General features: G+C 44.0%; 1 protein-coding gene across 6 annotated transcripts in view; it reads right to left on the bottom strand.

Moving 5' to 3' along the window:
• ADCK1 (aarF domain containing kinase 1) overlaps positions 1 to 26,094 on the bottom strand; it is a 132,892-nt gene extending 106,798 nt beyond the window's left edge. The window contains exons 1-3 of one of the 6 annotated variants that reach the window (XM_038407793.2): positions 25,916 to 26,094; positions 19,026 to 19,162; positions 10,915 to 10,998 (exon numbers count right to left, since the gene is read on the bottom strand). In XM_038407793.2, coding sequence (XP_038263721.1) covers positions 10,915 to 10,998; positions 19,026 to 19,162; positions 25,916 to 25,973 — 279 coding nt within the window. In that variant the 5' untranslated portion in view covers positions 25,974 to 26,094. Of the gene's footprint in view, positions 1 to 10,914; positions 10,999 to 12,353; positions 12,585 to 12,813; positions 12,915 to 14,773; positions 14,887 to 16,097; positions 16,117 to 19,025; positions 19,163 to 25,915 lie in introns of those variants that run through there. The other 5 variants (XM_043516482.1, XM_043516481.1, XM_043516483.1 and 2 more) reach the window with 5 other exon arrangements.
• Positions 26,095 to 27,182: the final 1,088 nt, after the last annotated feature.

Genomic DNA, 27,182 nt, shown 5'->3' with positions numbered 1-27,182 from the left:
CAATGGAATCCTTATCTCAGATGGGGTCTCTATGTGCTGTCAAAATACAAAACCAACAATAGTAATAAACACCTCTTTCTTCACTCTGATTGCTCCCTTTATATGCAGGAGTTACAAAAGGATCCATGGATTCACGCACAGGCTTTCTGGAGCTTGTCCTTCAAGAACGTCTTAGTGCTTCCATTCCTACATTTGACTAGATATTCCTCAAATTTCCTCTGGCTATTATTTACCTTTAAGAAGCGGTAAAGAAACAAAGCTACCAACAGTCTGTGATCCAACAGTGAAGGAACAGCCCCACCTGGAGGCGAGAAGCAAGAACGCATGTGAGACACAGCCCCATGAGGGTATGGGGAAAAAGAGAGAGAAAATCACAAACGAGCCTGCAGATAATCAACAAATCAGACAGTTTCAGATGGCTGAATGATCCAGTGTGTGAGTGACATGTTCACAACCTGCTCCTAGATTCCTACTGCTGGAATGATGTCCAATGACCAGTTCAGACATGAAGGTGCAGGACTAGGAAGCCAGGTGCAGACTAAATGAAGTGCCATTTACTGCCTCTCACCTTCCTCTTCTCCTCCCAGGAAGTGACAATGGAACAGACCTTTTCTCTGAACAAAACAACTTAAAGTGCCTAAGAATGTTCAGCTAAGCCCACAACCTGATTGGCTTGATATCTCTAGTGCTTCAGAGTTCAAGACCAAAGTAACAATCACATAATGGATAAGTTTTCAGAGTAGCAGCCGTGTTAGTCTGTATTCGCAAAAAGAAAAGGAGTACTTGTGGCACCTTAGAGACTAACAAATTTATTTGAGCATAAGCTTTCGTGAGCTACAGCTTACTTCATCGGATGCATTTGGTGGAAAATACAGTGGGGAGATTTATATACACGCACAGAGAACATGAAACAATGGATTTTATCATACACACTGTAAGGAGAGTGATCACTTAAGATGAGCCATCACCAGCAGCAAGGGGGAAAGGAGGAAAACCTTTCATGGTGACAAGCAAGGTAGACAAACATGGTGACAATCATGTTCTTGTTAAGTGCTGGAAATGGCCTACCTTGCTTGTCACCATGAAAGGTTTTCCTCCTTCCCCCCCCCCCGCTGCTGGTGATGGTTCATCTTAAGTGATCACTCTCCTTACAGTGTGTATGATAAAACCCATTGTTTCATGTTCTCTGTGTGTGTATATAAATCTCCCCACTGTATTTTCCACCAAATGCATCCGATGAAGTGAGCTGTAGCTCACGAAAGCTTATGCTCAAATAAATTTGTTAGTCTCTAAGGTGCCACAAGTACTCCTTTTCATAATGGGTAAGTCCATTGATGGGACTGAAAGGGGGGAGGAGTATCTTATTATAGGATTTATTTTAGCATCTGTTACATTTTCATGTAAAGTTCTAATATTTCCCACGTTGGCAGGTGGTTCACTAGACTGTAGCACTCACACCCACACAGAGTCCTCAAACCACCAGCTGGCCATTCTACATTGGAGCTGGCCATGCGACAGCACTCACTGATGATGAAGAAGAGACATAATGGAGAGCACATAATGTGGCAACTGGCTGGCTCAGGATGTTGGGGATGGGATATAATGCTTTTTGCCCTCTCTGTCACTGTTTCCAAGCCAGTTCACCATCCAAAGGCAGTTTTGTCTCACGGAAAATTAATTTGAGGTTCACAGATCAGTTCACCACAAACAGGGTTTTTTTTGTAATGTTCTCACATGACCATACCAACTCCCTTCTCAGCAGCTAACATGGGCCACAGGACGCAACTCACCTCACACCGTAGAGAGGGTACCTTCAGCTAATAGAGGAGACACACTGGCAGGGGATATCTGTGGAAGGATCATATGCTCATGAAGCTGCAAGGGGATGGTGCATCATGAATTCCCTAACATAGCTGTTCTGGAGCAGCACCATGGAGAGCTCCTTGGAACATCCCTGAGCAGGTGCAGGTAAAGCTTCAGTCTTTAAACTTCCAACTGTTATAGAATCACGAAAAATTATCATAGACATGGGCTTCTTCTCCAGCCTGAACCATTTGCAAGTCTTAAGCCATCTTTACACACATTTCCCTCTTCCTTCCAGAGACAGGAGGCTCCGGAAATCTGGCCACTACACCAAATGCTAATGTTCTCTTTATAAATGCCTCCCTCATTCAAGAGACAAACACTACAGCTTCCAGAAATAGCATCCCAGGAGCAAGAGCTCTGTATTTCATACAGTGACAACAGAAGGTAGAAGCTTCCAACTAATTGCCCAGGTCCAATAACCAGCAGCTTGACTGAGGACAACATCCCAATTCTGCTCTCAAAGGTAATTAACCTCCCCAAATGATTTTTTCCTGACAAAGCAATTCTGAAGCCAACACAGTTAATTCATGAACAGATTCTAAATATGTCTAGAGACTTCCTAAGTGCAGATCTCTTCCCTCCTCATCTTCCACTGCCCACCTATTAACATATGATGACATCCATGTCCTCAGCACCCACATTTTGCTAAACTAATGCAGCATGGGATTTTTGTCCCATTCAAGCCTGTCAACTGTGATGGGTTCCCGCTGGGGTGCCACCTGGAACTGGAGTACCACTGAGCCCTCTGACCCACCAGCCTGGGCTCCCTCTCACACTAAGAACATAAGAATGGCCATACTGGGTCAGACCAAAGGTCCATCCAGCCCAGTAACCTGTCTACCGACAGTGACCAATGCCAGGTGCCCCAGAGGGAGTGAACCTAACAGGTAATTATCTAGTGATCTCTCTCCTGCCATCCATCTCCACCCTCTGACAAACAGAAGCTAGGGACACCATTCCTTACCCATCCTGGCTAATAGCCATTAATGGACTTAACCTCCATGAATTTATCCAGTTCTCTTTTAAACCCTGTTAAAGTCCTAGCCTTCACAACCTCCTCAGGCAAGGAGTTCCACAGGTTGACTGTGCGCTGAGTGAAGAAGAACTTCCTTTTGTTTTAAACCTGCTGCCCATTAATTTAATTTGGTGGCCCCTAGTTCTTATATTATTGGAGCAAGTAAATAACTTTTCCTTATTCACTTTCTCCACACCACTCATGATTTTATATACCTCTATCATATCACCCCTTAGTCTCCTCTTTTCCAAGCTGAAAGGTCCTAGCCTCTTTAATCTCTCCTCATATGGGACCCGTTCCAAACCCCTAATCATTTTAGTTGCCCTTTTCTGAACCTTTTCTAATGCCAGTATATCTCTTTTGAGATGAGGGGACCTCATCTGTATGCAGTATTCAAGATGTGGGCGTACCATGGATTTATTATAAGGGTAATAAGATATTCTCCATTTTATTCTCTATCCCTTTTTAAATGATTCCTAACATCCTGTTTGCTTTTTTGACTGCCACTGCGTAGATGTCTTCAGAGAACTATCCACGACGACTCCAAGATCTTTCCCGATTAGTTGTAGATAAATTAGCCCCCATCATATTGTATGTATAGTTGGGGTTATTTTTTCCAATATGCATTACTTTACATTTATCCACATTACATTTCATTTGTCATTTTGTTGCCCAATCATTTAGTTTTGTGAGATCTTTTTGAAGTTCTTCACCGTCTGCTTTGGTCTTAACTATCTTGAGCAGTTTAGTATCATCTGCAAACTTTGCTACCTCACTGTTTACCACTTTCTCCAGATCATTTATGAATAAGTTGAATAGGATTTATCCTAGGACTGACCTTTGAAGAACACCACTAGTTACCCCTCTCCATTCTGAAAATGTACCATTTATTCCGACCCTTTGTTCCCAGTCTTTTAACCAGTTCTCAATCCATGAAAGGATCTTCCCTCTTATCCCATGACAACTTCATTTACAGAAGAGCCTCTGGTGAGGGACCTTGTCAAAGGCTTTCTGGAAATCTAAGTACACTATGTCCACTGGATCCCCCCTGTCCACATGTTTGTTGACCCCCTTCAAAGAACTCCAATAGATTAGTGAGACAAGATCTCCCTTTACAGAAACCATGTTGACTTTTGTGCAACAATTTATGTTCGTCTATGTGTCTGACAATTTTATTCTTTACTATTGTTTCAACTAATTTATCCAGTACTGATGTTAGACTTGTCAGTCTGTAATTGCCAGGATCACCTCTAGATCCTTTCTTAAATATTGGCATTACATTAACTATCTTCCAGTCATTGGGTTCAGTAGTTGATTTAAAGGACAGGTTACAAACCATAGTTAATTGTTCCGCAATTTCACATTTGAGCTCTTTCAGAACTCTTGGGTGAATGCCATCTGATCCCGGTGACATGTTACTGTTAAGTTTCTCAATTAATTCCAAAACCTCCTCTAGTGACACTTCAATCTGTGACAATTCCTCAGATTTGTCACCTTCAAAAGACAGCTCAGGTTTAGGAATCTCCCTAACATCCTCAGCCGTGAAGACTGAAGCAAAGAATTCATTTAGTTTCTCTGCGATGACTTTATAGTCTTTCAGTGCTCCTTTTGTATCTCGATCGCCCAGGGGCCCCACTGGTTGTTTAGCAGGCTTCCTGCTTCTGATGTACTTAAACATTTTGTTATTACCTTTTGAGTTTTTGGCTAGCTGTTCTTCAAATTCTTTTTTGGCTTTTCTTATTACATTTTTACATTTAATTTGGCAGTGTTTATGCTCCTTTCTATTTACCTCATTAGGATTTGACTTCCACTTTTTAAAAGATGTCTTTTTATCTCTCACTGCTTCTTTTACATTGGTTACTGGTTGTTAAGCCATGGTGGCTCTTTTTTAGTTCTTTTACTGTGGTTTTTAATTTGGGGGATACATTTAAGTTGAGCCTCTATTATGGTGTCTTTGAAAAGTGTCCATGCAGCTTGCAGGGATTTCACTCTACTCATTGTACCTTTTAATTTCTGTTTAACTAACCTCCTCATTTTTGCATAGTTCTCCTTTCTGAAATTAAATGCCACAGTGTTGGGCTGTTGAGGTGTTCTTCCCACCACAGGAATGTTAAATGTTATTATATTATGGTCACTATTTTCAAGCAGTCCTGTTATAGTTACCTCTTGGACCAGATCCTATGCTCCACTCAGGACTAGATTGAGAGTTGCCCCTCCCCTTGTGGGTTCCTGTACCAGCTGCTCCAAGAAGCAGTCATTTAAAATATCGAGAAATTTTGTCTCTGCATTTTGTCCTGAAGTGACATGTACCCCGTCAATATGGGGATAATTGAAATCCCCCACTATTATTGAGTTCTTTATTTTGATAGCCTCTCTAATCTCCCTTAGCATTTCACTGTCACTATCACTGTCCTGGTCAGGTGGTTGATAATAGATCCCTATTGTTATATTCTTATTAGAGCATGGAATTACTATCCATAGAGATTCTATGGAACATGTGGATTCATTTAAGATTTTTATTTCATTTGATTCTACATTTTCTTTCACATATAGTGCCACTCCCTTCCCCCCTCCCCCCCCGCATGACCTGTTCTGTCCTTCCAGTGTATTTTCTGACATAATCACACCCCGGAATGATTGTTTCCCATTGATTGCCCTCACTCCACCAGGTTTCTGTGATGCCTGTTATATCAATATCCTCCTTTAACACAAGGCACTCTAGTTCACCCATCTTATTATTTAGACTTCTAGCTTTTGTGTACAAGCACCTTAAAAACTTGTCGCTGTTTATTTGTCTGCCTTTTTCTGTTGTGTCAGCACCGTGCTGCTGTGACAAGCTGCAAAGCCGTCCAAGCTTACACTTTCACCAGCATTCACACAGGTAGGGACACACCCAGCTGCAATTACATACAGGCTCTCCAACCACCAGCCTCCCAGCCTGGGACCCCAGAGCAACACTGTCCTGCCCTGGTCAAATCTGGCCAGTATATGGGTGTAATACCCGGTCCACCTCTCCCTCAATGTGAAGAGGACATGCACGCTTGTGGTAACCAAGCTGAGATTTTCCCCAGACACCTTAGTCAAATGCACACTGGTTTGGATTAAAACATAAAATAAGTTTATTAACTACAAAAAAATAGATTTTAAGTGATAGCAAACAGATCAAAGCAGATTACCTAGAAAATAAACAAAAAATGCAAACTGATCTTAACATACTAGATACGTAACATATGAATTAACAAATTCTCACCCTGAGTGTTAAGCAGGCTGGCAGATTCTTAAGGCACAAGCTGCCTTTGCTTTGCAGCTGGGGTTTCCCAGGTTTTCATACATAGGCTAGAAATCCCTTTAGCCTGGGATCATTACTTCCCCCTATTCAGTCTTTGTTCCTCAGATGTTTCCAGGTGTGTTGTTGTAGGGAGACTGAGGTACCATCATGATGTCATTTCCCCCTTTTATATGTTCTTCTCACTTGCTGAAAAGCTCTTTTGCTGTGACCTGGATCAAACAGTGCCCATTGTGTAATGCTATCTCTGAGAGGTTTCTACTGTACACTGTTCCTGGGATAATCCTTGTGCTTGTGTGCATTTCCTCAATAAGCCATTAACATTATTTGGCCTTTTTACAATTGTACCTGAAAGGCTGCTTGTGAGTGTTTTCAACCTCACAATATGTTTCAGTAACACATACACAGCCAAACTTCGTAACTTCACATACAACAATAGTACAAACATGTCAACAAGATATTAATGTCTAACAGCTCAAGACTTTTAGAATGATACCTCACAAGGCACACTTTGTACAAAACACCTAATTGCTACTACCACCACGCTTTGATGCCAGCCCTGAAACAAACTTTGTGTTTTGTGACACCTTCAGATCTGAAGGGGGGATCTGCAGAAAGACAACAACATCCATTTATGAAGCATCAACAGTGGCACCCAGATGCTATTGTGATGAGCTTGTTCGAAATGCCCCAGGGTAGGTAAAAGAGAGATTAGAGAGACAGCGACATTACGGAGAGGCTGTGTTTTCCCAGGAGAAGAAACCTGAAGAAATGTCACAATCCAGAGAAGGAAGGAAGACATCAGGTAAGAATTCGCCAACCTGACAAAGGTGGCTAAGCCGACATCCCTCATCTCCCCTGTGATCTGAATTACATATGAGAGGATGAGCAGAAGGCAATACCCACTTTAGCATGTGTACCACCAACAACAAGTTAAGCGAACTAGCAGGAATGATCAGGACCATATCATAAACCTGTGAAAGTACTGATCTCCCGGGGTGCTCCTGACACTGGACACACACATACATTTTACTAAGCATCCAATGTCTCCAGAGCTAAACATGGCCACAGATGACCGCAACATCACTGGATCAGCACTTACTGGCATTAGCAGCAACTGAAGGGAAGTGCCTGGAGTGCCATGAGATTCCTCCCTGTAGACTGAAGATTAGGGTTACCTTGCTTCCCAAGCCACCAACATTGATTGGAAAGGTTGCTCTGGCAGGTGTGAAACTTACATGGCTCATGCCAATTTCACTTCTGATACTGACAGCTATAAGTATTGGCAGAAGGAGTGGCAAGGACAGGGCTCTTATCTCACTTGGTTGCTGGGAAAGGGCATGGGGTACTAGCAGAGAAGTAGCTCCCCACACCTCCCGGTTGGAGCAAGGGAGAGGCAAAGAGAAGTGAGAGCATCAAACTGAGGTTAACAGATCTTAGAGAGACATGGCTACATCCCAGCTCACACTGTTGTCTCACAGAAAGTAATAAATACTCCCCCAATTTGCTGATTATAAAGAGGTGCTGAGAACTGCCTGGCTGAGAACATTAGCATCAAAAGTGGCCCATGAGGGACAGAAAAAGAGAGTGAGATTGAAGAGGTTTCCTTGGAGCTAAGTGGGAACCTGGCTATGAGTCCCCAGGGAACCTGTTTCTTTCCTAATCTGCTTTGTATTTAATTGTTTCCTAATTACTATGTCCCTGTTTGGTCCCAACAGGCTCAGGAACTGGTGCTGCCACAGCGGTTTCCTATCTCTCGACTGAAACAGTGGGTTATTCAGGATCTCCTGTTTAGCTGCTGAACAGAAATTATTATTACAGAACGAGCATCGTGTTCTTTATATTCCAGTAGCACCCACAATGTACTGCGTACTGTCTACACTCACAGGCAGACACAGTCCCTGCCCCATGGAGTTGGCAGGTTAAGCAAGTGAGCAGCATACAAAGGGCAGAAGACATGGAGGAAACAGCCAGTCAGAATATATACACAATATTTTAAAATAAATACCAGCTATCCCCAAGTCACTCTCTATTGGACCAGTGTCAGTTGGCTACTTTCTTGTAGCTTTGTTAGCTGATGTGGGCCTTGACGAGGGATGTGAGACAGAAGATGATAATGGCCGTTTAGATCAGTGCAGGCCTGGACGATGAAACACAAAAATAGTCGTGGGAGCAGCACATAACAGGGGGCTGAGGCTGGCATCACTGCCGGAGTAAAGGGTGGGGGTAGGGAGGCTGACAAGATAGGAGATGTCAGTGCCAGATTGAGAGCCCTGAAGACTGAAGGCCTCTGTTTATCCACAGAACAGGTGCAGCATGCGCTGGTGTCCCTCACAACACTTACTGCCACCTGCCAGTGCACCATGCCCCTGACCTGAAGGGACTCACCCTCAGGCTGAGAGGGCAATGCAGTCTCTCTTGGCCACTACTGATGGCCAACAAGGGGCCAATTAGTGCCAGGTCTGATGGTGGATTTTCTGATGACTCATCCATGAGGCACCAGACTGAGACCCAACAAACACAGTCCACAGAGACCACTGAATAGCTGTCAGGTAGTAAAGGCTTTCAGTTACTACCCACTTGGGGCTGGACTGGGACCCGTGCACTAAAAACAAAGGACTCTGTATGCTGTTCACCAGTCGCACTGCAGGGTCATTGTCTTCTGCATATCTGACACTTTGCTAGCTCAGCCATCCCAAGCGTGTTGCTAGAAGGCCACGTTCCTAGTTATTGTCAGCTAAAACGCTCCTCTCCATTATACTCCCCCAAGAGCAAGACAAGCCAGGATACTACACTCACTGAAGGAGTTTCACCTGCTCATGCTATGCCTGAATTTGCTTCACAGACTCCATATCCCTGGCTTTCCACTCTCAGCAGCCCAAGACTTGAAGAAAATGCAGGCCATGGCACTAAGCCCTCTTGCATCGCATTGACTCATTCTGCCAAAGGCACAAGTGCTGACTCAGTGAGTCTTGGCTGCCAAGCGGGGAGAGTACAGCACAGCTCCAATGAACAGGGCCCTTTTCTGCTGCCCAGAGCACAAATCGGCAAACCATCAGATGCAGCATGACAGAGGTTAATGAGGCCATGGAGACACATGGCAAAAGGTCAGAGTTTTGCAAGGGCTGCTGGGAACAGCTGTCAAACTACAAGCAATCTGCAGCACCAGCAACTCCACCACCTCAGCTTCTCTCCAAGCAGCTACAACACAGCCCTTCTGCAGACCCAGGTCTCAAAGGTACAGTCTTTTTAAAACACTTCTAGTGCTGGGGAAGGTGCCAGATTAACAAGCCTGGGATCTGGAGGCTTCTGAGCCAACAGCTACAACTTAGGCAACGGCAGAGCAAGCTTCCTCCCATCACACTGCTCACAGGCCTGATCAACTCTAGGAGAGTTCAGTCTCCCACTCAGTCCTTGGCCACTACTCTAAAGTTGCCAACGCAGGGGTCAGTTGATTATGAGGGCAGGTTATGTGCTGTGCATGCCTGTTCACAAGGAACTGGACTGAGAACCCACCACCTCTATTCACATAGACTAATGGACAGCTGCCAGAAAGTCGTGATTTTCACTCACTACCAACCAGTGCTGGATTGGACCCAGCATCCAAGAGTGAAAGCCATAGTACTCAGGGCTACTGGAGAGTTATGGAGATGGCATAGACATGGGCAAACAGAGAGAGAAAGCTCCAGACTCCCAAATTTGTCAATCTCGCATCTACTACCAGTTTCTTCAAGTGCATCAGTGACACCCATCTGTGATCAGAAAAGCTACAACAAACATTATTTCTTTAGTTGAAGGGGAAGGTGAGAGCAAACACAGGTTGCTCGGCAAGACACTCCTAAGCACTTTGCATTAGTTAAACCACAATATATGTTACTAAATACTAAGAGGAGTTATGTGGTGCACTGGTGGTGGTAGTAAGGGGATGGATGGCCCAATCCACTAGCTCTTCACCTCAGGACACTAGAATCTAACTCCTACATGTGTTAGGTGAAAAATTAAATAGGCTTGGTACTCCTACTGCAAAATTACTGCCTAATTTGGCATAGATCAACACAATCCATATTCTCTACTCTGAAGAGTCCCCAGGACTAGTTCGGCAGAGGGGCTGCAGGGCAGGGACAGGACTGAAACATAAGAATCTGTGGGTCAGGATTGAAGGGCACTGGCAGTGCAGGTGGGGAGGGCCCAGAACTGAAAAACAAGAGATCTGCCGGACAAGTTTGAGAGGCCTTGGCAGAGAGGTTGTAATTTATATCCTCATTCCTGTCACTACAGATGCTATTTTTATTCATATTAATTAGTTACATCAGAACACAGTGACAGAAAGCCTGGCAGCGAAGAGTCCCTTAGATTGCCCAATTACTTCTCAGTTTCTTCAGGGATGCTCTGCAGTCCTGACTGATCCCAGAGGATTCACCACTCATCCACCATATCTGCCCCATGTTAATTCAATCAAACCTTGTGTTACAGCCCGCACCAACTAACTGGCCAAGAAGGACAGAGACAAGACTCTCTTGCTGTTGCTAAGCAACACAAGGCCACCTGTCTTCCCACTCCCCCAGCAGCTCAGTGCACTACATCAGCAGTGCTGCACTTCAGTCTGAGCAGCAAGGAGCCTGAAGTGGGAATCATCCCAGTGGCTGACTGACTAAGCCAGTAGCTCGCTGGATTGCACTGCCTGTGGTAGAACTCTCTCTGCTTGCCAAGCCTCTGGGGACAGAGCCCTGTGCTGTGGTCACCTTACCTGTGATTTGAGGTAGGCATACTCCTGTGATCCATACGGGACACTCCGAAGAGAAGTGAGGTAGTCATAGGTGATAACAGCTGTCTGAAAACCAAGCCAGAAACAGTATGAAGACTCTGCAATAATCTCTGATCAAGCCAACAAGCTTTTATTAAAGGGACTCTTTCTATTTAGCTTTAGGCCCTAAATTTAAGTTTAGTTTAAAATAAAAGGGTCACAAGGAACAAAAAGTAATACAAATAAAAACATTCATGTCAATGAAAATCAGTGGTTTACACTTATGGAAAACTTCCCTGCAGGGCAGGAAACTCAGTAACATGGAACTATTAAAAATAAGTAATACTCTGTACTTCTAGAGCACCTTCTATTCCAGGCCATCAAAGTACTTTACAGGCATTAATGAATTAAACATCCCAGCCCCCCTGGGAGATAGGTCTGCATAATGTCCATGTGGGGAAAATCAAAGGACAGAGCAGGGAAGTGACTTGGCCAGTGTCACACAGCGAGTCAATTGCAGAGCCAGGAACAGAACTGAAAGAAGCCTGGATACCCAATCATGTGCCTTAGCCACAAGCCAGGCCCCACCATGTACATGACAAGCAGGATATGAAACTAACCAGAAACAGCCTAAGGCTTGCATGTGAACGGGAGTCTTTCCCTTTCCCTGCTACCCAGTCCCTGAAGCCAAATCCAGGATTGGCAATGTCAGAACAGCTGCCATGGTGTCAATTGTGATGTCTAAGCCATTACTGAAGGGATGGTACAGGAGAGGTCAGACTACCACCCATCCGCACCACAACTACTCCTGTGGTTTGGTAGCTGATTAGCATTACAGTCACCTTCATTGGTTACAAATAGCACAATTCAGTTTGGGTCCACGTAGCAGCTTTTCAGCGATTGTACTCACAGCTACTACACTACCCGACCGTATTCATATCAGTGAGTCCTGGGCAGCTAGCCCTTCCTCCTGGCTTCAGCCGGGGAGAGAGTGGCCAAAAGATATGCATGCAGAACAGCGGAAGGGGCAATGCTTTCTGGGATGTCCAATGCACAGAGAGAATCAGACAAACTGGTTACAAAGATATAATATGGGGATCCAACTACATGCAAAAGAACAATGCTATGACCTGGTTAAGGAAGACAACCATGTAGCAAGCTACCAGCAGGGTGAAACACTCTTAGCTAACCTAGTTATTAACCCTGTTAACAATGTGACTGGGTGGACACAAACCATGTTTGGAGTTGACCAGGCAACTGGTCATAAACTAGGTTAAAAGTTGTAATGTAGACAAGGTAACCCTTTTCAAGTGCTTAAGTGACTGATGGGCCTAAATCCTATTTCCACAAGAGACTCAGGCACTGAGGAGTGTAAGTTTCATTAAAATCAATGGGGAGTTAGGCTCTGAAGATCCTAGATCATGTTTGGAAATGGGACTTACGTGCTTTTGAAAATTTTATCCTGGGCCTAAAGTTCCTCTCTTTCTCCACAGTCAGGAAGGGTAGGAATGGAGATGGAAATATTCAGAGCACTTTCTCTAAGTTCTAGCAGCATTGGACATGGAACACTTGTTGTTATGAACCAGTTAATAGCAGATTCTCTGTAATGGAAGTCTTTTAATCATGATTTGAGGATTTCAATTACTCAGCCAGAGGTTGTGGGTCTATTACAGGAGTAGGTGTGTGAGGTTCTGTGGCCTGCAATGTGCAGATCAGACTAGATGATCACAACAGTCCCTTCTGTTCTTAAAGTCTATGAGTCTAATTGTAGCATGTGCAATAAGAATTCCCATCTGGATTTCAATCTCCACCACCACCTTGGGGTTCAGTCCCTTTGTAATGACAGGGGCCATCTGCAAAAAACAGATCCGGAATCAGATTTCCAAACATCTCAAAACTTACGGGCATTTGATTCTGTGGTGGAATGAATGCCCAGCACCACTGTAAAACTTGATGGGCCCCCTTACACAAAGTACAGCCAATATGTCCACAAGCCCAGCTCTCTGGAGACAATATCATTTTTGCATTAGAAAGAGAGTCACTAGACATGAACAATGGACAAACTGTGGAAGATTCATACAAGCCTCTACCCAAAGCTCTGTGCTCTGGGGTGAGGTTGGGAATCAGATACAAACAGGGTTTTGCTCCTTCCTTTTTGGATGGAGGTTTCTGATATTTCCTGGTTTTGAAGTTGGAAACCTGTTAGGAGAAGCCTTTTCTTGTGATTTTTCAGCCCTTCCTGTCTCTGCTGAAGCCAGGAGCTACAGAGGTACATGAAGAAGTATTTGGAGAAACACTTTACCAAGCATTTTCCAACATCAAAAAATAGCTTTGGAACAGGGGGACCTTTGGATCAGCTTTGGGTGAAGGTTTGGGCCGGTTCTTATGTTGTCTCTTGTCCATGAAGGTAATTACCACTTCCAACTTGAAAAGAACTAGCTACAGATTGCCCTGCATTACAGAGGAAGAGGGAATTTAATTAAGCAGTTACTAATTACATCGTAATCTTGAACAACAAATTAGTATTATGATGATTCTGATAGGCAACTCTGATATTGCTAAATTCCCAAAAGTGTCTCAGATGCACTTCAGCTAAGGCATAGGATGTTAACTTGATGCTTTCTGAAAAGGCAGAATCAGTTTTAGACCCTGGAAGAAGCAGAGGGCAAACAAAGCAGCTTTGTCAGATTTCTAATGCTATCCAGAATGCAGAGGTTTTCTTTGACTTGCTGCTATCCAGACCCCGAAGAGCACCTCACTTTCATCAAAGATTAGTTCTTTGCACTCTGTGGTCCAGAGGAACTGATCTTCATAGATATAAGAAGACCTCTGAGATCATCCAGTCCCTCTTGATGGCAATGCAGGATTGGTGCCCATAGTGCATTTTCCAGCCTTTAGTCGAGTCTAGTTTTAAAATTCTCAGAGGATGGAGCTTCCACTTTGAGTCATCCAGTTGCTGGCTTCCCACTCCCCTCAAGTTATCAACTTATCTCCCCATCTCTTGGGAGGAGGTCCCCACTCAATGTCCCTGCCTCTCAGTGTTTTCTCTCTGCTGGTCCCTCAAAGACTGACCAAGCATGAGCAAAACCCGATTCCCCAAACCTGAGCTCAGGCAAGAGTTTTCCCCCAAGCCACATAAGCAAGGAAGTTTAACAAGGACAGATGAATAAGTATGGATAAATTGAGAACTGATGCAAACCTTCTAGCAAAACTCACCAGAGGTCTGAGGATATAGTGGCAGGTCAGATTTGTTGTCTTCCCTCTCCACGTCTTTTTTTCATGTTTACAGCTGTTGCTGCTGAATTTGGCCTGCACACGTCCCTGGAGACAGTGCCCCTAGCTGCAGCCTGGCTTTGCCCCAAGAGGTTGAGTTAAGCATCCACACTTTTGGGTACTTCTCTGAATATAACTTTTGAACATTTTGAAGTTCACCTACCATGACTGAAGCCCTCCCTCCCCCCCAAAAAATCACAAACAATTATGGGAGCTTATCGACCTGCTAAGTAGGGGTCTGCCCAGGCTGGATTAAGAGACAGGCATTATAGGCCCACATCAAGGTCCCCAGCTCCCAGAGCCACAAGTTTGCAATAGAATCTAAGTCCTCATTTTAAAGAAGTTTCCATCCCTCATAGTTAGGGAGAAACACTTGAAAATTAAGGAGTTAACACTCTCTGACCCTGATAAAGAGCAGATCCCTAGGGCTGGGAAGGCAGAGGTCATTAGTTCAGCAGCATAGCAGAAATTCACACTGGAGCAACCTGACCATACGGGGCCTTGTGTATGTTAGAAGAAATAAACCATTTTAAAAAGTATTCCCCACATTTAAAAAAAAAAAAAAAAAAAGGAGTACTCCAGTACTTACAGGGGCTAGAGACCACCAGCAGATTTTATTGTGGGATATTCTGTTTGCGGCTGCTGCTGTAAAACCCTGTAATGTGTGGAGGCAACATGATCTAGTAGTGGATTGAGCCTGGGCGCAATGAACTGCTGACTTCTAACAGCTCTGCCACTGACACCCTCTGTGGCCATGGGGAAATCACTGCACTTCTCTATACCTCAGTTTCCCCTGGGGTGTATGAATGATCAGTGGTTTTTGTACAGTGAACATAAGAACAGCCATATGGGGTCAGACCAATAGTCCATCTAGCCCAGTATCCGGTTGTGACGTTGCACTCCATACGTTTTTATGAAAATATGCTAATGAGCGTGAATATCATGTAACTGGAATATGCTTCATGCAAAAGGTCTCTTGTAAGGTATCATTACAAAGCTTATAATCTACTGAGTGTGGTCATCCTATTTGTATGAATGTATCATTCTTGTATCTGAAACTAGGAATATAAAATATAACTCTGAGGTCTAACTGTAGTTATGCAAAGTGTGGGCCATTAATGATGGTTTAAAATCTTGATGGCTCCCACCAACAAGGACAATTGACTGTAGAAGGTTCTGTTTACTTGCAAGCCTTTCTGTGAGTCAGGCCTGGAAGAATGAAGGCTGGGGTCTCACAGGCCATGTGACCATGTCACCTGGTACTGGAATCCATCTTAAACCTGGTGCTTTTCCATTTAGAAGGAGGGGTGGGGACCCAAAGAGACAAAAGATTCCCGCCTTGTGCCAAAGATATATAAGGGCATGGAACAGAACAAAGGGGACTGCAGTCATGAGAAATCCCCTAGCTACCACCTGAGCTAGAACAAGGACTGTACCAGGGGAAAGAATTGGGCCCAGACTAGAAAGGGGTCTACTCTGTGAAAGAAGCTCATTGGAATATCTCTGAATGTTGAGGTGAGATTTACCTGCATTTAGTTTCTTACTGAGGTAGGCTTAGACTTGCGTGTTTTTGTTTTTTTTTTTGCTTGGTAATTTACTTTGTTCTGTCTGTTATTACTTGGAACCACTTAAATCCTACTTTTTATACTTAATAATATCACTTTTTGCTTATTAATTAACCCAGAGTAAGTAATTAATTCCTGGGGGAGCAAACAGCTGTGTATATCTCTCTATCAGTGTTATAGAGGGTGAACAATTTATGAGTTTACTCTATACAAGCTTTATACAGAGTAAAATGGATTTATTTGGGGTTTGGATCCCATTGGGAACTGGGTATCTGGGTGCTAGAGACAGGAGCACTTCTTAAGCTGTATTCAGTTAAGTCTGCAGGTTTTGGGGGACATGGTTCAGACCTGGGTCTGTATTTGCAGGAGGCTAGCGTGTGTGGCTCAACAAGGCAGGGTACTGGAGTCCCAAGCTGACAGAGAAAACGGGCTCAGAGGTAGTCTCAGCACATCAGGTGATAGTCCCAAGGGGATCTCTGTGACCGAACCCATCACACCGGTCTTTCCACAGTGGCCAATGACAGGTGCTTTGAAGTGAATGAACAAAACAGGCAATCATTGAGTGATCTACTCCCAGCTTCCGGCAATCAGAGGCTACAGACACTTGGCACATGGGGTTGCATCCCTGAGCATCTTAGCTAATAGTCATTGATATATCTAGCCTTCATTAACTTATCTAATTTTTTTTTTTAACCGTTATGCTTTTGACCTTCACAACATCCCCTGGCAACAAGTTCCATAAGTTGACTGTGTGTTGTGGGAAGAAGTTCTTCCTTTTGTTTGTTTTAAACCTGCTGCCTATTAATTTCCATTGAGTGACCCCTAGTTCTTGTGTTATGTGAAGGAGTAATAACATTTCCTTATTCACTTTCTCCGCACCAGTCATGATTTTATGGACCTCTGTCTAATATACCTTTTTTGAGATGGGGTGTCCGGAACTGCATGCAGTATTCAAGGTGTGGACGTACCATAGATTTATACAGTGGCATTATGATATTTTCTGTCTTATTATCTATCCTTTTCCTAATGGTTCCTAACATTCTGTTAGTTTTTTTGACTACCGCTGCACACTGAGCAGATGTTTTCAGAGAATGACTCCAAGATCACTTTCTTGAATGGTAACAGCTAATTTAGACCCCATCATTTTGTATGTGTAACTGGGATTATGTTTTCTAATGCACATTACTCTGCATTTATCAACATTGAATTTCATCTGCCATTTTCTTGCCCAGTCATCTAATTTTGTGAGATCCCAGCTCTTCACAGTCTGCTTTGGACTTAACTATCATGAGTAATTTTGTATCATCTGCAAATTTTGCCGCCTCACTTTTTTCCAGGTAATTTATGAATAAGTTGAACAGCACTGGTGCCAGTACATATCCCTGGGAGACACCACATTTACCTCTCTACATTCTGAAAACTGACCATTATATTCCTACCCTTTGTTTCCTATCTTTTAACCAATTACTGATCCATGAGAGGACCTTCCCTCTTATCCCATGACTGCTTACTTTGCTTAAGAGCCTTTGGTGACGGACCTTGTCAAAGGCTTTCTAAAGTCCAAGTGCACTGTATCCAGAGGATCACCCTTGTCCACATACAGTATTGTTTACCCCCTCAAAGAATTCTAATAGATTGGTGAGGCATGATTTATCTTTATAAAAGCCATGTTGACTCTTCCCTAACAAATCATGTTCATCTATATGTCTGCTAATTATAGTAAAGAACAGAATTTCAACCAATTTGCCTGGTACTGAAGTTAGGCTTACCAGCCTGTAATTGCCAGATCACCTCTGGAGTCTTTTTTAAAAATCAGCGTCACATTAGCTATTCTCCAGTCATCTGGTACAGAAGCTGATTTAAGTGATAGGTTACATACCACCTTTAGTAGTTCTGCAATTTCATACTGGAGTTCCTTTAGAACTCTTGGGTGAATACCATCTGGGCCTGGTGACTTATTACTGTTTAACTGATCAGTTTGTTCCAAAACCTCCTCTACTGACTCTTTAGTCTGGGACACTGAAATGATAAAGTGCTAAGTACTATACTTTGCATTATTTTTAATAATGTGGTGGGAGTTGATGTTTCTGCCATATACTTCCAAAACAAACACCTTCTTAGGTTCCATACATTCCTCTCATCACTTTCTGCTCTGGCCTACACATCTTTCCAGCCTGCGTGCACACACGGTAATGGATTCTGAGATCAGCTACTGAATCTGCTTCTTGCAGTCCTGCTCTCAGGAGGCGCTCCTTGTAATTCTCACTAATGAAGCGTTTTTAAAAAGTGCAGAAGATGCAGGCTGACAGTGGCTTAGCACCAGGGGCTTGTAAGTGATGGAACTCCTGGCCTGAAGCGACAAACGTATGGCACAACAGAGGTGCAGGGCAGACTGATCTCCTACACAATTACTGATCTACCTTGTTTCTGGCTGCTAATGGATTCTCCAGAGAGGGCTCTCATGGAGAGGGTTACAACCTGTCTGGCTGTCAGCTGCCATGCTCATGTTTTTGGATGCTGCAATCAACATCTGGGGTGAAATGAAGGTAACACCCATCCAAGACTAGTGGGGCTCTTCGGCATTTATTTTAGAAACAGTGTGTGTTCTGCCCCCACATGCGTCGCCTGCCTTACCTCTCCCATTTTACCCTTTCCCTGACAATAATCCCCCCCAAAACACATTCAGACACCTTCCCCTCCGCAAATTCCTCCCACTAAGGTCCGCAAGACAAAGATTACAGGCAGGGTCCCAACACAGTATTCATTCAGCAACATGGTCCTTTCAATGAGCTGTTATTGTAGGGGAAAAAGGAGCCACCATCAAGGATGTGGTAAGCAGCTTCAAAGCAAAATGACTGGAAAAAGCAGTGGGGTGATGCACAGGACTGAGTTCTGGATAAGAAGTGGATGAAAGGGATGTGGGGTAAAGAGCCATCGCAAAGTGGGTGTAGGCCCCAAAGGGCTGTCCAGATTGAGTCCTCAATAAGGTATGTGTTCATTCATTGTCACAGTGTCTCTCTTCCTCTTCACCCGCTAGTAAATTACCCGCTAGCCCTTCTACGTGTTTAACCTCTTTTCCCCACACAAATAATAAAACAGAGAAAAAGCCAAATTCCTGGAGCTCAGAGCCAACTATGCACTTGAAATATATCAATACAGTAAACTAAGCGCCAGGACTGAGCTCCTGTGAACTACAGTTCCCTCTTGAGGATCCTTCTAACCCAGCCAGTAAATCTCTCACCCTACCCTCACACAACCTGCCAGGGTGCAACTTACTGTGGCAATGGCTCTGCCCACCCGAACAGCTCCAAAATCATTGGGATCCAGGTACTTGCTGCTGTACAGGTAGAAACCAGAGCTGACTGCTGCCAGAGAGACAAGTTTCAAGGCCCTTCTGGCCATCCTGGCGACTACTGCAGAGACACAAAACAAGAACCATCACCACTTGAGTGGAAGAAGGGAGTACATGAGGAACAATTCAGGCCAACCTTGGCCAAAAATTCAAAGTTATTCAAATTCAAATTCAAAGTGCTTCCTTCCAGAACTCATTTTTCAGGTTGATTAGCTGTCAAGTGAGAATATGAAGGCCTGTTAGAGCAGAGGACCCTATTAGTGCAGGCCTCATGGTTTCTATCTCTTGCTATGAGAGGAGAGTGTGGTCTACTGCTTAGAGCAGGGGCCCTGGGAAACAAGTCTTCCAAGTTTTAATCCCCGCTCTGCCACTGACTCAACACTATACCTCTCTGTGCCTTAGTTTCATAGTGATCAGTAGGCAGGTGCACAAGGAGCTCCGTTCTAAGCTTGTTATTATACTGCAATAGTTGTCTACTGCCTAGAGGCCACACATAAAAGATCAGGATTCCACTGTGCTAGACACTGTACATACCTAAAATGAAAAGATGGTCCCTAGCCTTAAAGGGTTTACAATCTAAGTATAAAACAAGAGACAATGGGAGCATAAAACAAACAGCAGGAGCACAAGACAACAGTGAGTCAGTTATGATTAGTGTAATAAGCAGTAGTCACAGCACACCAGCTGCCTAACCATTATCATGAGTTTTGTAGGCTTTAGTAGGTTTTAAAAGGGGATTTAAAAGAGGACAGTTACAGATTTTTACAGGGAGCTCCTCTCATCATAGGAAGCACAAAGGTGCCTGATGGAAAATGTTCCAAATGGACAGGCAAGGCTGTCATTATTGATTGAGTGGAGGGGTGGGGGTCAATGTCTCAATAGATGATAGAGTAGAGATATTCCATAAAGTGCCTTAAAAGTAAAAACAAGTAGTTTGTGCTTGACGCAGTGGAAAAGGGGAGCCAGTAGAAGGAGGCAAAGAAGGGGGTGACCTGGCCAAAGTGACAAGCCAAGAAGATACCTGCCTTCTCATCATCATGGGGGAAGAGGCAAAAAATGAATAATCATTTATGATCCTGCCTGAGGCAGTATGGTCCCATAGTTAGAATAAGAGACTGGTAATCATGAGACCAGAGTTCTAGTCCGGGTTTTTCCTTTAGCTCAACATATGATCTTGGGCAAACCTCTTAACTTCTCACTCTCGGTTTCCCTATAAAGTGGGGAAAACAATAATATACCTAGGTTTCAGAGTAGCAGCCGTGTTAGTCTGTATTCGCAAAAAGAAAAGGAGTACTTGTGGCACCTTAGAGTCTCTAAGGTGCCACAAGTACTCCTTTTCTTTTTGCGAATAATATACCTGTTTCCCTACTTTAAAGGGCTGTATTAACTACTTATGTTTGTAAAGTGCTTTGAACATGTATTATATAAGTTCTATTATTATTAATTGAGGCATTTTAGGGTTGGGCAGTTTTGTTTTAATGTTAGGCTCTAACTAGACTTCCCCCCTCCCCAAAGGATTTCATGATGTGTCAAAAGCTCTTTAACATTCTCTTTTACCTCTAACATTGTCCTTTCCTGCTTTATTAAATGACACTTTTGATTATTCAAACCTGGAAAGTGTTTACAAATCCACTGTACTTTTTTCCCCTCATTCCATTGATGCAGTTTTTCCTTTTATATTTCATTTATCTTCGGCAATGGAATTAGGAGGGTCAGTTTCATTTTCTGTTTCTAATCAATTTCACTCCAGTTAAGAAAGCCTAAGGCTTCTGGTTTAGATACCCAGCAATTAAAGGAAAAAAATTATCCACATTTCTTTTTTACTTCTATCACAGATCCTTGCACCTAGTTACAATCACTTGTGAGTACGCTCTCCCTAATGGCAGGCCTTGGGGCTCTACTTCATTCAAAGGGGAGTCCTATGACTCTATCACTCTTAAACTGGATCCCAGACTTCAGCATCCCTGTTTCACAGAGGGGCTCCTTCAGAACAGGCAGTTTGGTTTGGTTCCCGCAGGAATCGGGAACTTGGAAACTTTGGCCTGGATCCACAAAGCAATCTAGGAGTCACGATGTTGAACATCACAGACGCAGACACACACACACATTTAGCTATATTAAAATGCATGTTGTTTGTTTGCATTCAGCTTACCAAGCAATCCAGATCACTCTGTATTAGTGACTTGTCCTCACCAAACACCTGTATACAACTGTGGTCTCCAGGCACAAACAATGGAGCACACCATATCTAAGTGTCCCCTTCGTCCTTTCACAGGGGCCTGAAGGACATTCACCAGGGCAATGTGATGGCTATCAAATCTAGATATAAATTTGTAGTCGTTGCTACCTACCCAAGGCATACAAAAAAAAAAGACGACCACCTGTCCTCTTCATTATTTACCACTCCCTCAATTTTTACATCATTTGCAACCTTTATCAATGATGATTTTATGCTTTCTTCCAGGTAAAAAATGTTAAATAGCACTACCCCAAGAACAGATCTCTGCAGGACCAGCCATTCAATTATGGTTCCCCATTTACAATTACATTTTGAGACATATCAGCTAGCCAGTTTTTAATCCATTTAATGTGTGTCATGTTAATTTTACATTGTTCTAGTTTTTTAATCAAAATGCTGCATGGTACCATATCAAACACGTTTCGGAAGTCTTAGTGTTGATGTAATATACTATTATCTTTATCAACCAAATTATAACACCGTCATAAAAAAAAAGTCAAGTTAGTTTAACAGGATCTATTTTCCATAAATGCATGTTGCCTGACATTCACTATACTATCCTCCTTTAATTCTTTATTAATCGAGTTCCATAGTGGCCAATCCATTATCCTGCCCAGGACCTTCATCAAGGGCCAGATTTTGCATGGGACCAGATCCAGTAGACTACCTTTAAGCATACCTCCTAGATCAAGCCCCGCACAGGAGTTAGGCATTCATCCTCCTATCTTCCCCCAGTTTGTGGATCATTCTGTGGCTTAGGCAGGAGATACGGATCAGGCTGCCTAGAGGGAGGCAGCAATGTACATACATGCTCAGAGGCAGACACTTAGGTGCCTAGGGAACTTTCACCCTGAAAATTTAGGTACCAACACCTACAGTATTTTACAGGAGTTTCATGGATTGCAATGGAGCCTAAACTGGGATTTAAACACCTAAATCCGGGGTTTAGGTGCCTAATTCCCTTTGTATATTGGGGTCTTTGTAACTAGCAGGGAACGGTTCATCCTTTTCAATACAAGGCATTATCGGTGAACAGAAATGGGTTAAAACAATAAAGGCCTACACAGCATGAATCTTACTTAACCTTTATTCCTTCTTTGCAACTTTTAGGTAACTGCCACCCAACCTAATACCCTTGCAGACAGCCCCTCACATTCTCTCAGCATCTCCTTGTCAAACCCTATCCCCTCTTCCTCTCTACAAAGGTGTCTTTAAGGTTTAGCATCCCTTTGATCCTAGGTTCAGGCCAGGGAAAAATAAACTTGCAAGCCTGGTTGGAGCCAAGCAGGTGGGCATTTCCCAATTAATGACTCCCCCAGGGTTCCCTTAAGGACCCTTGGTATTCTCTCTAGAAGCATCTCATCTCTGACATTGTTTCATCACCTGTTTGCTTCTCCCCAACAATCTCCTTTGATTTAACTCATTGCAATCAAGCAGAATAATATCAAACAGGTAAACTGAGACACATACACTTTTCATAGAAATATTACAGAAATGCCCCATGCTCTCTACAACTTCCAAAATATTTTATGGAATAGTTTGAATTAATAACATTTCTAGTCCTATTTTTTGATAAATTTGAGGCCTAAACTACTTGGTAGTGTCTCCTTTTAACACAGAAAAAAACACGTATATCTTTTTTGTTTGTTTTCTTCCCTTCTTTATTTTTAAGAACATTTGTCTGAAAACAGCACATAGGTCCATCCGTTCCCACATCTTATTCCCACCTGAAGCCACATTCTGCAGTTTGTGACATCACAGCTATTTCCATATCCACTAATTGGAACGTCACAACCAGAGGATGACAGCTTTAGGTGGGAAATAAACAGCAGGAGCAGCTGAGTTCTTAAGCAAGAAAGATCCTGTTTTCATGCTAATATCTCTTAGTAATAAAAAAGGGGGGGGCAAAAATAACTCCAATATAAGATATAGAAATAGACTTGGCAGAACCAATTGTATCTCAAGGTGTCAGTGAGTCTTTACCATGTAAATGAGCTATTGCAAAATCCCTAGGGGTATCTTAAAGACACTGTCAGCTGGGAAATATGCCTCTCAACGCAACTGCTTTTCATTATTAAGATCTTTGCTAATGAATCACCTGCTGTTCTTCCTCTATAGACAAACTGGCTGCTTTGACTTTCACTTGACTTAGTCCATGATGCAGCTTAAGTACCATATGTGTTACTTACAACCAAACTGACCTGAGCTCCCACATTCAATCATTTGACTTGTGCAACTATAGATCCTGCATTGTATGTGTGGAACAACTATGAGCCTGCTTGCAGTAATTAATTAATTAATAATGATAATAAAATATTTAGCATCTTCACATTTTGTTTTGTGTTGGTTTTCTTTTCATTGACTTTCATACTAGTGAAAGTTGCTGGATTGACTTGGATTCCAGTTAGTCAGCACACAGATACTGCACAGGCAGCAAAGGCATGAAGGGGGAATTAAGTCTCTGCCCCCTGCAAACCTTGGTCTCTCATCTGAGACAGACAGCAAAAAAACCCAATGATGCCTGTATAACTTTTCATATAGACCATTAAACAACCACCAGATAACGACGATTGTCAGTTGCTACGGACCTCAACAAGATGCAGACTAGGGACCCTAGCGCTTATTCACACCATTTCAATGTTTGCAATAATATGAGCGAAAGGACTAAATGTTAAACTTATATATGATTTAAGTTGTTTATTTGTGATTGGACTTTCCAGAGGTCCTGAGCACCTGCAGCTGCCTAAAGCCAATAGGCCTTGAGGTGCTGAACACTTCTGAAAAGCTAAAAGAAGTAGAAACTTTTTCTTACATGAAATCTTGGACTCTGAAGTACGAACACTTCTGAAAATCAGACCATTAATTCTTCTGAACTCAATTAAACTTTGTGGGAGGGTGCAGCTTTCAGATAAGGCAACATGCAGAGGATAGAAATTAAAACCAGAGGATGGCGCTTCATGAGGAACCCTAGATCTTCAGCCACAATTACAGATGCAACAGTTACCCTCATGGCAGTGAAAAGAAAGAGTCCAGAGTAGTATAAACTTCTCCGGTGCCCTACGCTACCAGCCAAGGAGAACTCAGGCAACCCGGCAGTAATTACAATGGTAAGCCCTGTGCTGTGAGGTAACCCCCACTACCAGTCTGCTTCAGGGGCCAGAGTCTCTGTGCCAACTGCGCTTCTCGTCTTACTTTTAGCAGGAGGGCCGAAGACGAGATTTTACCAGCGAGTAACGCTGTGGGTGTCCCAGTGAACACATGAGACAGAAACAATGAGGAGTCCTTGTGGCACCTTAGAGACTAACACATTTATTCGGGCATAAGCTTTCGTGGGCTAGAACCCACTTCATCAGCTGCAGGGAGCGAAAAATACAGTAAGCAGTAACACAGGTTTCAGAGTAGCAGCCGTGTTTGTCTGTATTCGCAAAAAGAAAAGGAGTACTTGTGGCACCTTAGAGACTAACAAATTTATTAGAGCATAAGCTTTCGTGAGCTACAGCTCACTTCATCGGATGCATTTGGTGGAAAAAACAGAGGAGAGATTTATATACACACACACAGAGAACATGAAACAATGGGTTTATCATACACTGTAAGGAGAGTGATCACTTAAGATAAGCCATCACCAGCAGCAGGGGGGGGGGGAAAGGAGGAAAACCTTCCATGGTGACAAGCAGGTAGGCTAATTCCAGCAGTTAACAAGAATATCAGAGGAACAGTGGGGGGTGGGGTGGGGTGGGGTGGGGGGGAGAAATACCATGGGGAAATAGTTTTACTTTGTGTAATGACTCATCCATTCCCAGTCTCTATTCAAGCCTAAATTAATTGTATCCAGTTTGCAAATTAATTCCAATTCAGCAGTCTCTCGCTGGAGTCTGTTTTTGAAGCTTTTTTGTTGAAGTATAGCCACTCTTAGGTCTGTGATCGAGTAAGTACATTACAGCGCATGAATCCAGAGGCTCCGAGACCGACCCCACACTGAGGGCGCCCCCTTCCGAACGAGCGCCAGGGAGGAGGCGGTGACTGAGCCGACCGGGCGGGGACTTGGGGAGAGCAGGGGTGGGTAGATGCGGGGACGCCGTGGGCTCGGGCTCGGGCTCGGGCTGCGGGCGGGGAGAAGAGGAGGGCGGCACAGGGGGCGCTGCTCTGGGAAGTCGGCCGTGCCGAGAAGGGCACGCGGGGCGGCTGTGAGTGGAGGCCAGAAGCGGAGACGACCGGGAGAACGAGGCTGGGGTAGGGGTGGAGGCTGTCCGGCGGCAGGGCCGGGGCACTGGGGAGAGGGCGGCAGAGGCTGGGCCAGGGGCACTGAGAAGCGGGGGTGGGAGGCAGGGCCGGACCCGCGCCGCCCGGCGAGTGTGCGGTTGGCGGGCGGGCGGGCGGGCGGGGGAGGGGGGTGTTCGCCCCAGCCCGCCACCTCCGAGCCGGCCGGCTCCCGGTTAGCTACGCAACGTTCTGAATTCCACGAGGCGCAGCCCCTCCCCGCCCTTATCCGGGTGACAGTGGGGGCCTCCCTCCTCTCTCTCCAGGGACCACCCTCCCCGCAGCAGGTAGAGGGGGGCCGCTCCATGTACTTACCGGCTTCCCGGCACCTCGATGCTTTTACCTGGAGAAAACAGAGCCCTCCTCCCTGCATATGGTACGGCCTCGGCCCCGCACGGCATGCTGGACCTTGTAGTCCTCTGCTGGTCCCAACCCCGTAGGCCCCAGGATGGGGAGGGCCCTCAAGAACTACAGGGGTTTGGCCCTAGGCGAGTTCACTGAAGAGATTAGGAAGGGGGTGTTTTGTCACGTGGGCACTGCTGGTGAGTGAGGCCGGCTCCACCACCTGCTCCTCAGCCTGGATTCTGTATGGACCAGATCCTGGATGTGTTCGGGAGCAATAAATTATGGGCAGTGAAGGTTTTTTGACAGGAGCAAGATAATCCATCCTCTGCAGTTGCTGCCAGTTTATCTCAAACAAAGCAATAAAACTGCTGTCCAATCAGTCTTTCCCAATCAAGTGTCCAATGAAATACAGGTACCTGGAGTTGGAGTTTTGTTGCCTTAAACAAGATCCTAACAAATTTATTTGAGCTTTATTATTGGTATTAGTCTCTAAGGTGCCCCAAGTACTCCTTTTCTTTTTGCGAATACAATCACGGCTGCTACTCTTAAACAAGATCATGAACTTTCTGATGATTTGGTAATTTATCAAATAATTAAAAGCCCTGAAACAAGTAAACAGCATGAAAATATAACAGAAGCTACTGGAGTAACCAGGGGACAGGGACCTTGGAAATACCATAGATGGTTGGGAATGATCCTCAGTCTCAGTGCTAGTATCTGACTGAAATGTATATGTGCATCATTTACTCCTTGGGGAATTCTGTGCCAAAAAAATAAAAAGTCTGCGCACAATATTTTAAAATTCTGCATATTTTATCTGTCAAAATAGCACAATATAATCATGTCAATTTCAATTATTTTGGTAATTTATTTTAAAATGCCAGTCAGCAAGTAATGTCTGTAACAGTACACACACACAAAAGATTCAGGAAATGTTTGGGGGGGATTGTTTTTGTTTTGTTTTGTTTTGTTTTGTTTACATGGATTCCTTACTAGGCATATTAATATAGAACTATGAGTAATTCATTTAAACTACAATGCAGAAACATATTTCCCCAACCCCTCAGAAGCAGTCCAAAGGCTTAGGGGAGTCAAGGGTAACAGAGGAGCTGAGGGAGAGGGAAGGAGCCTGGGCGTGAACCTAGGGGGTTGTTAAGTGTGGGTGGGAGAAGTATGGAACAAGGTTGTGGCGGGGATTGTTAGGGAGTTGGGGAGCCTGCCTCATGCAGACCCTGGC

Source organism: Dermochelys coriacea, chromosome 6 (genome assembly GCF_009764565.3).
Source record: "Dermochelys coriacea isolate rDerCor1 chromosome 6, rDerCor1.pri.v4, whole genome shotgun sequence".
NCBI lineage: Eukaryota > Metazoa > Chordata > Testudines > Dermochelyidae > Dermochelys > Dermochelys coriacea.
This window is presented reverse-complemented; position numbering and strand designations above follow the sequence as displayed.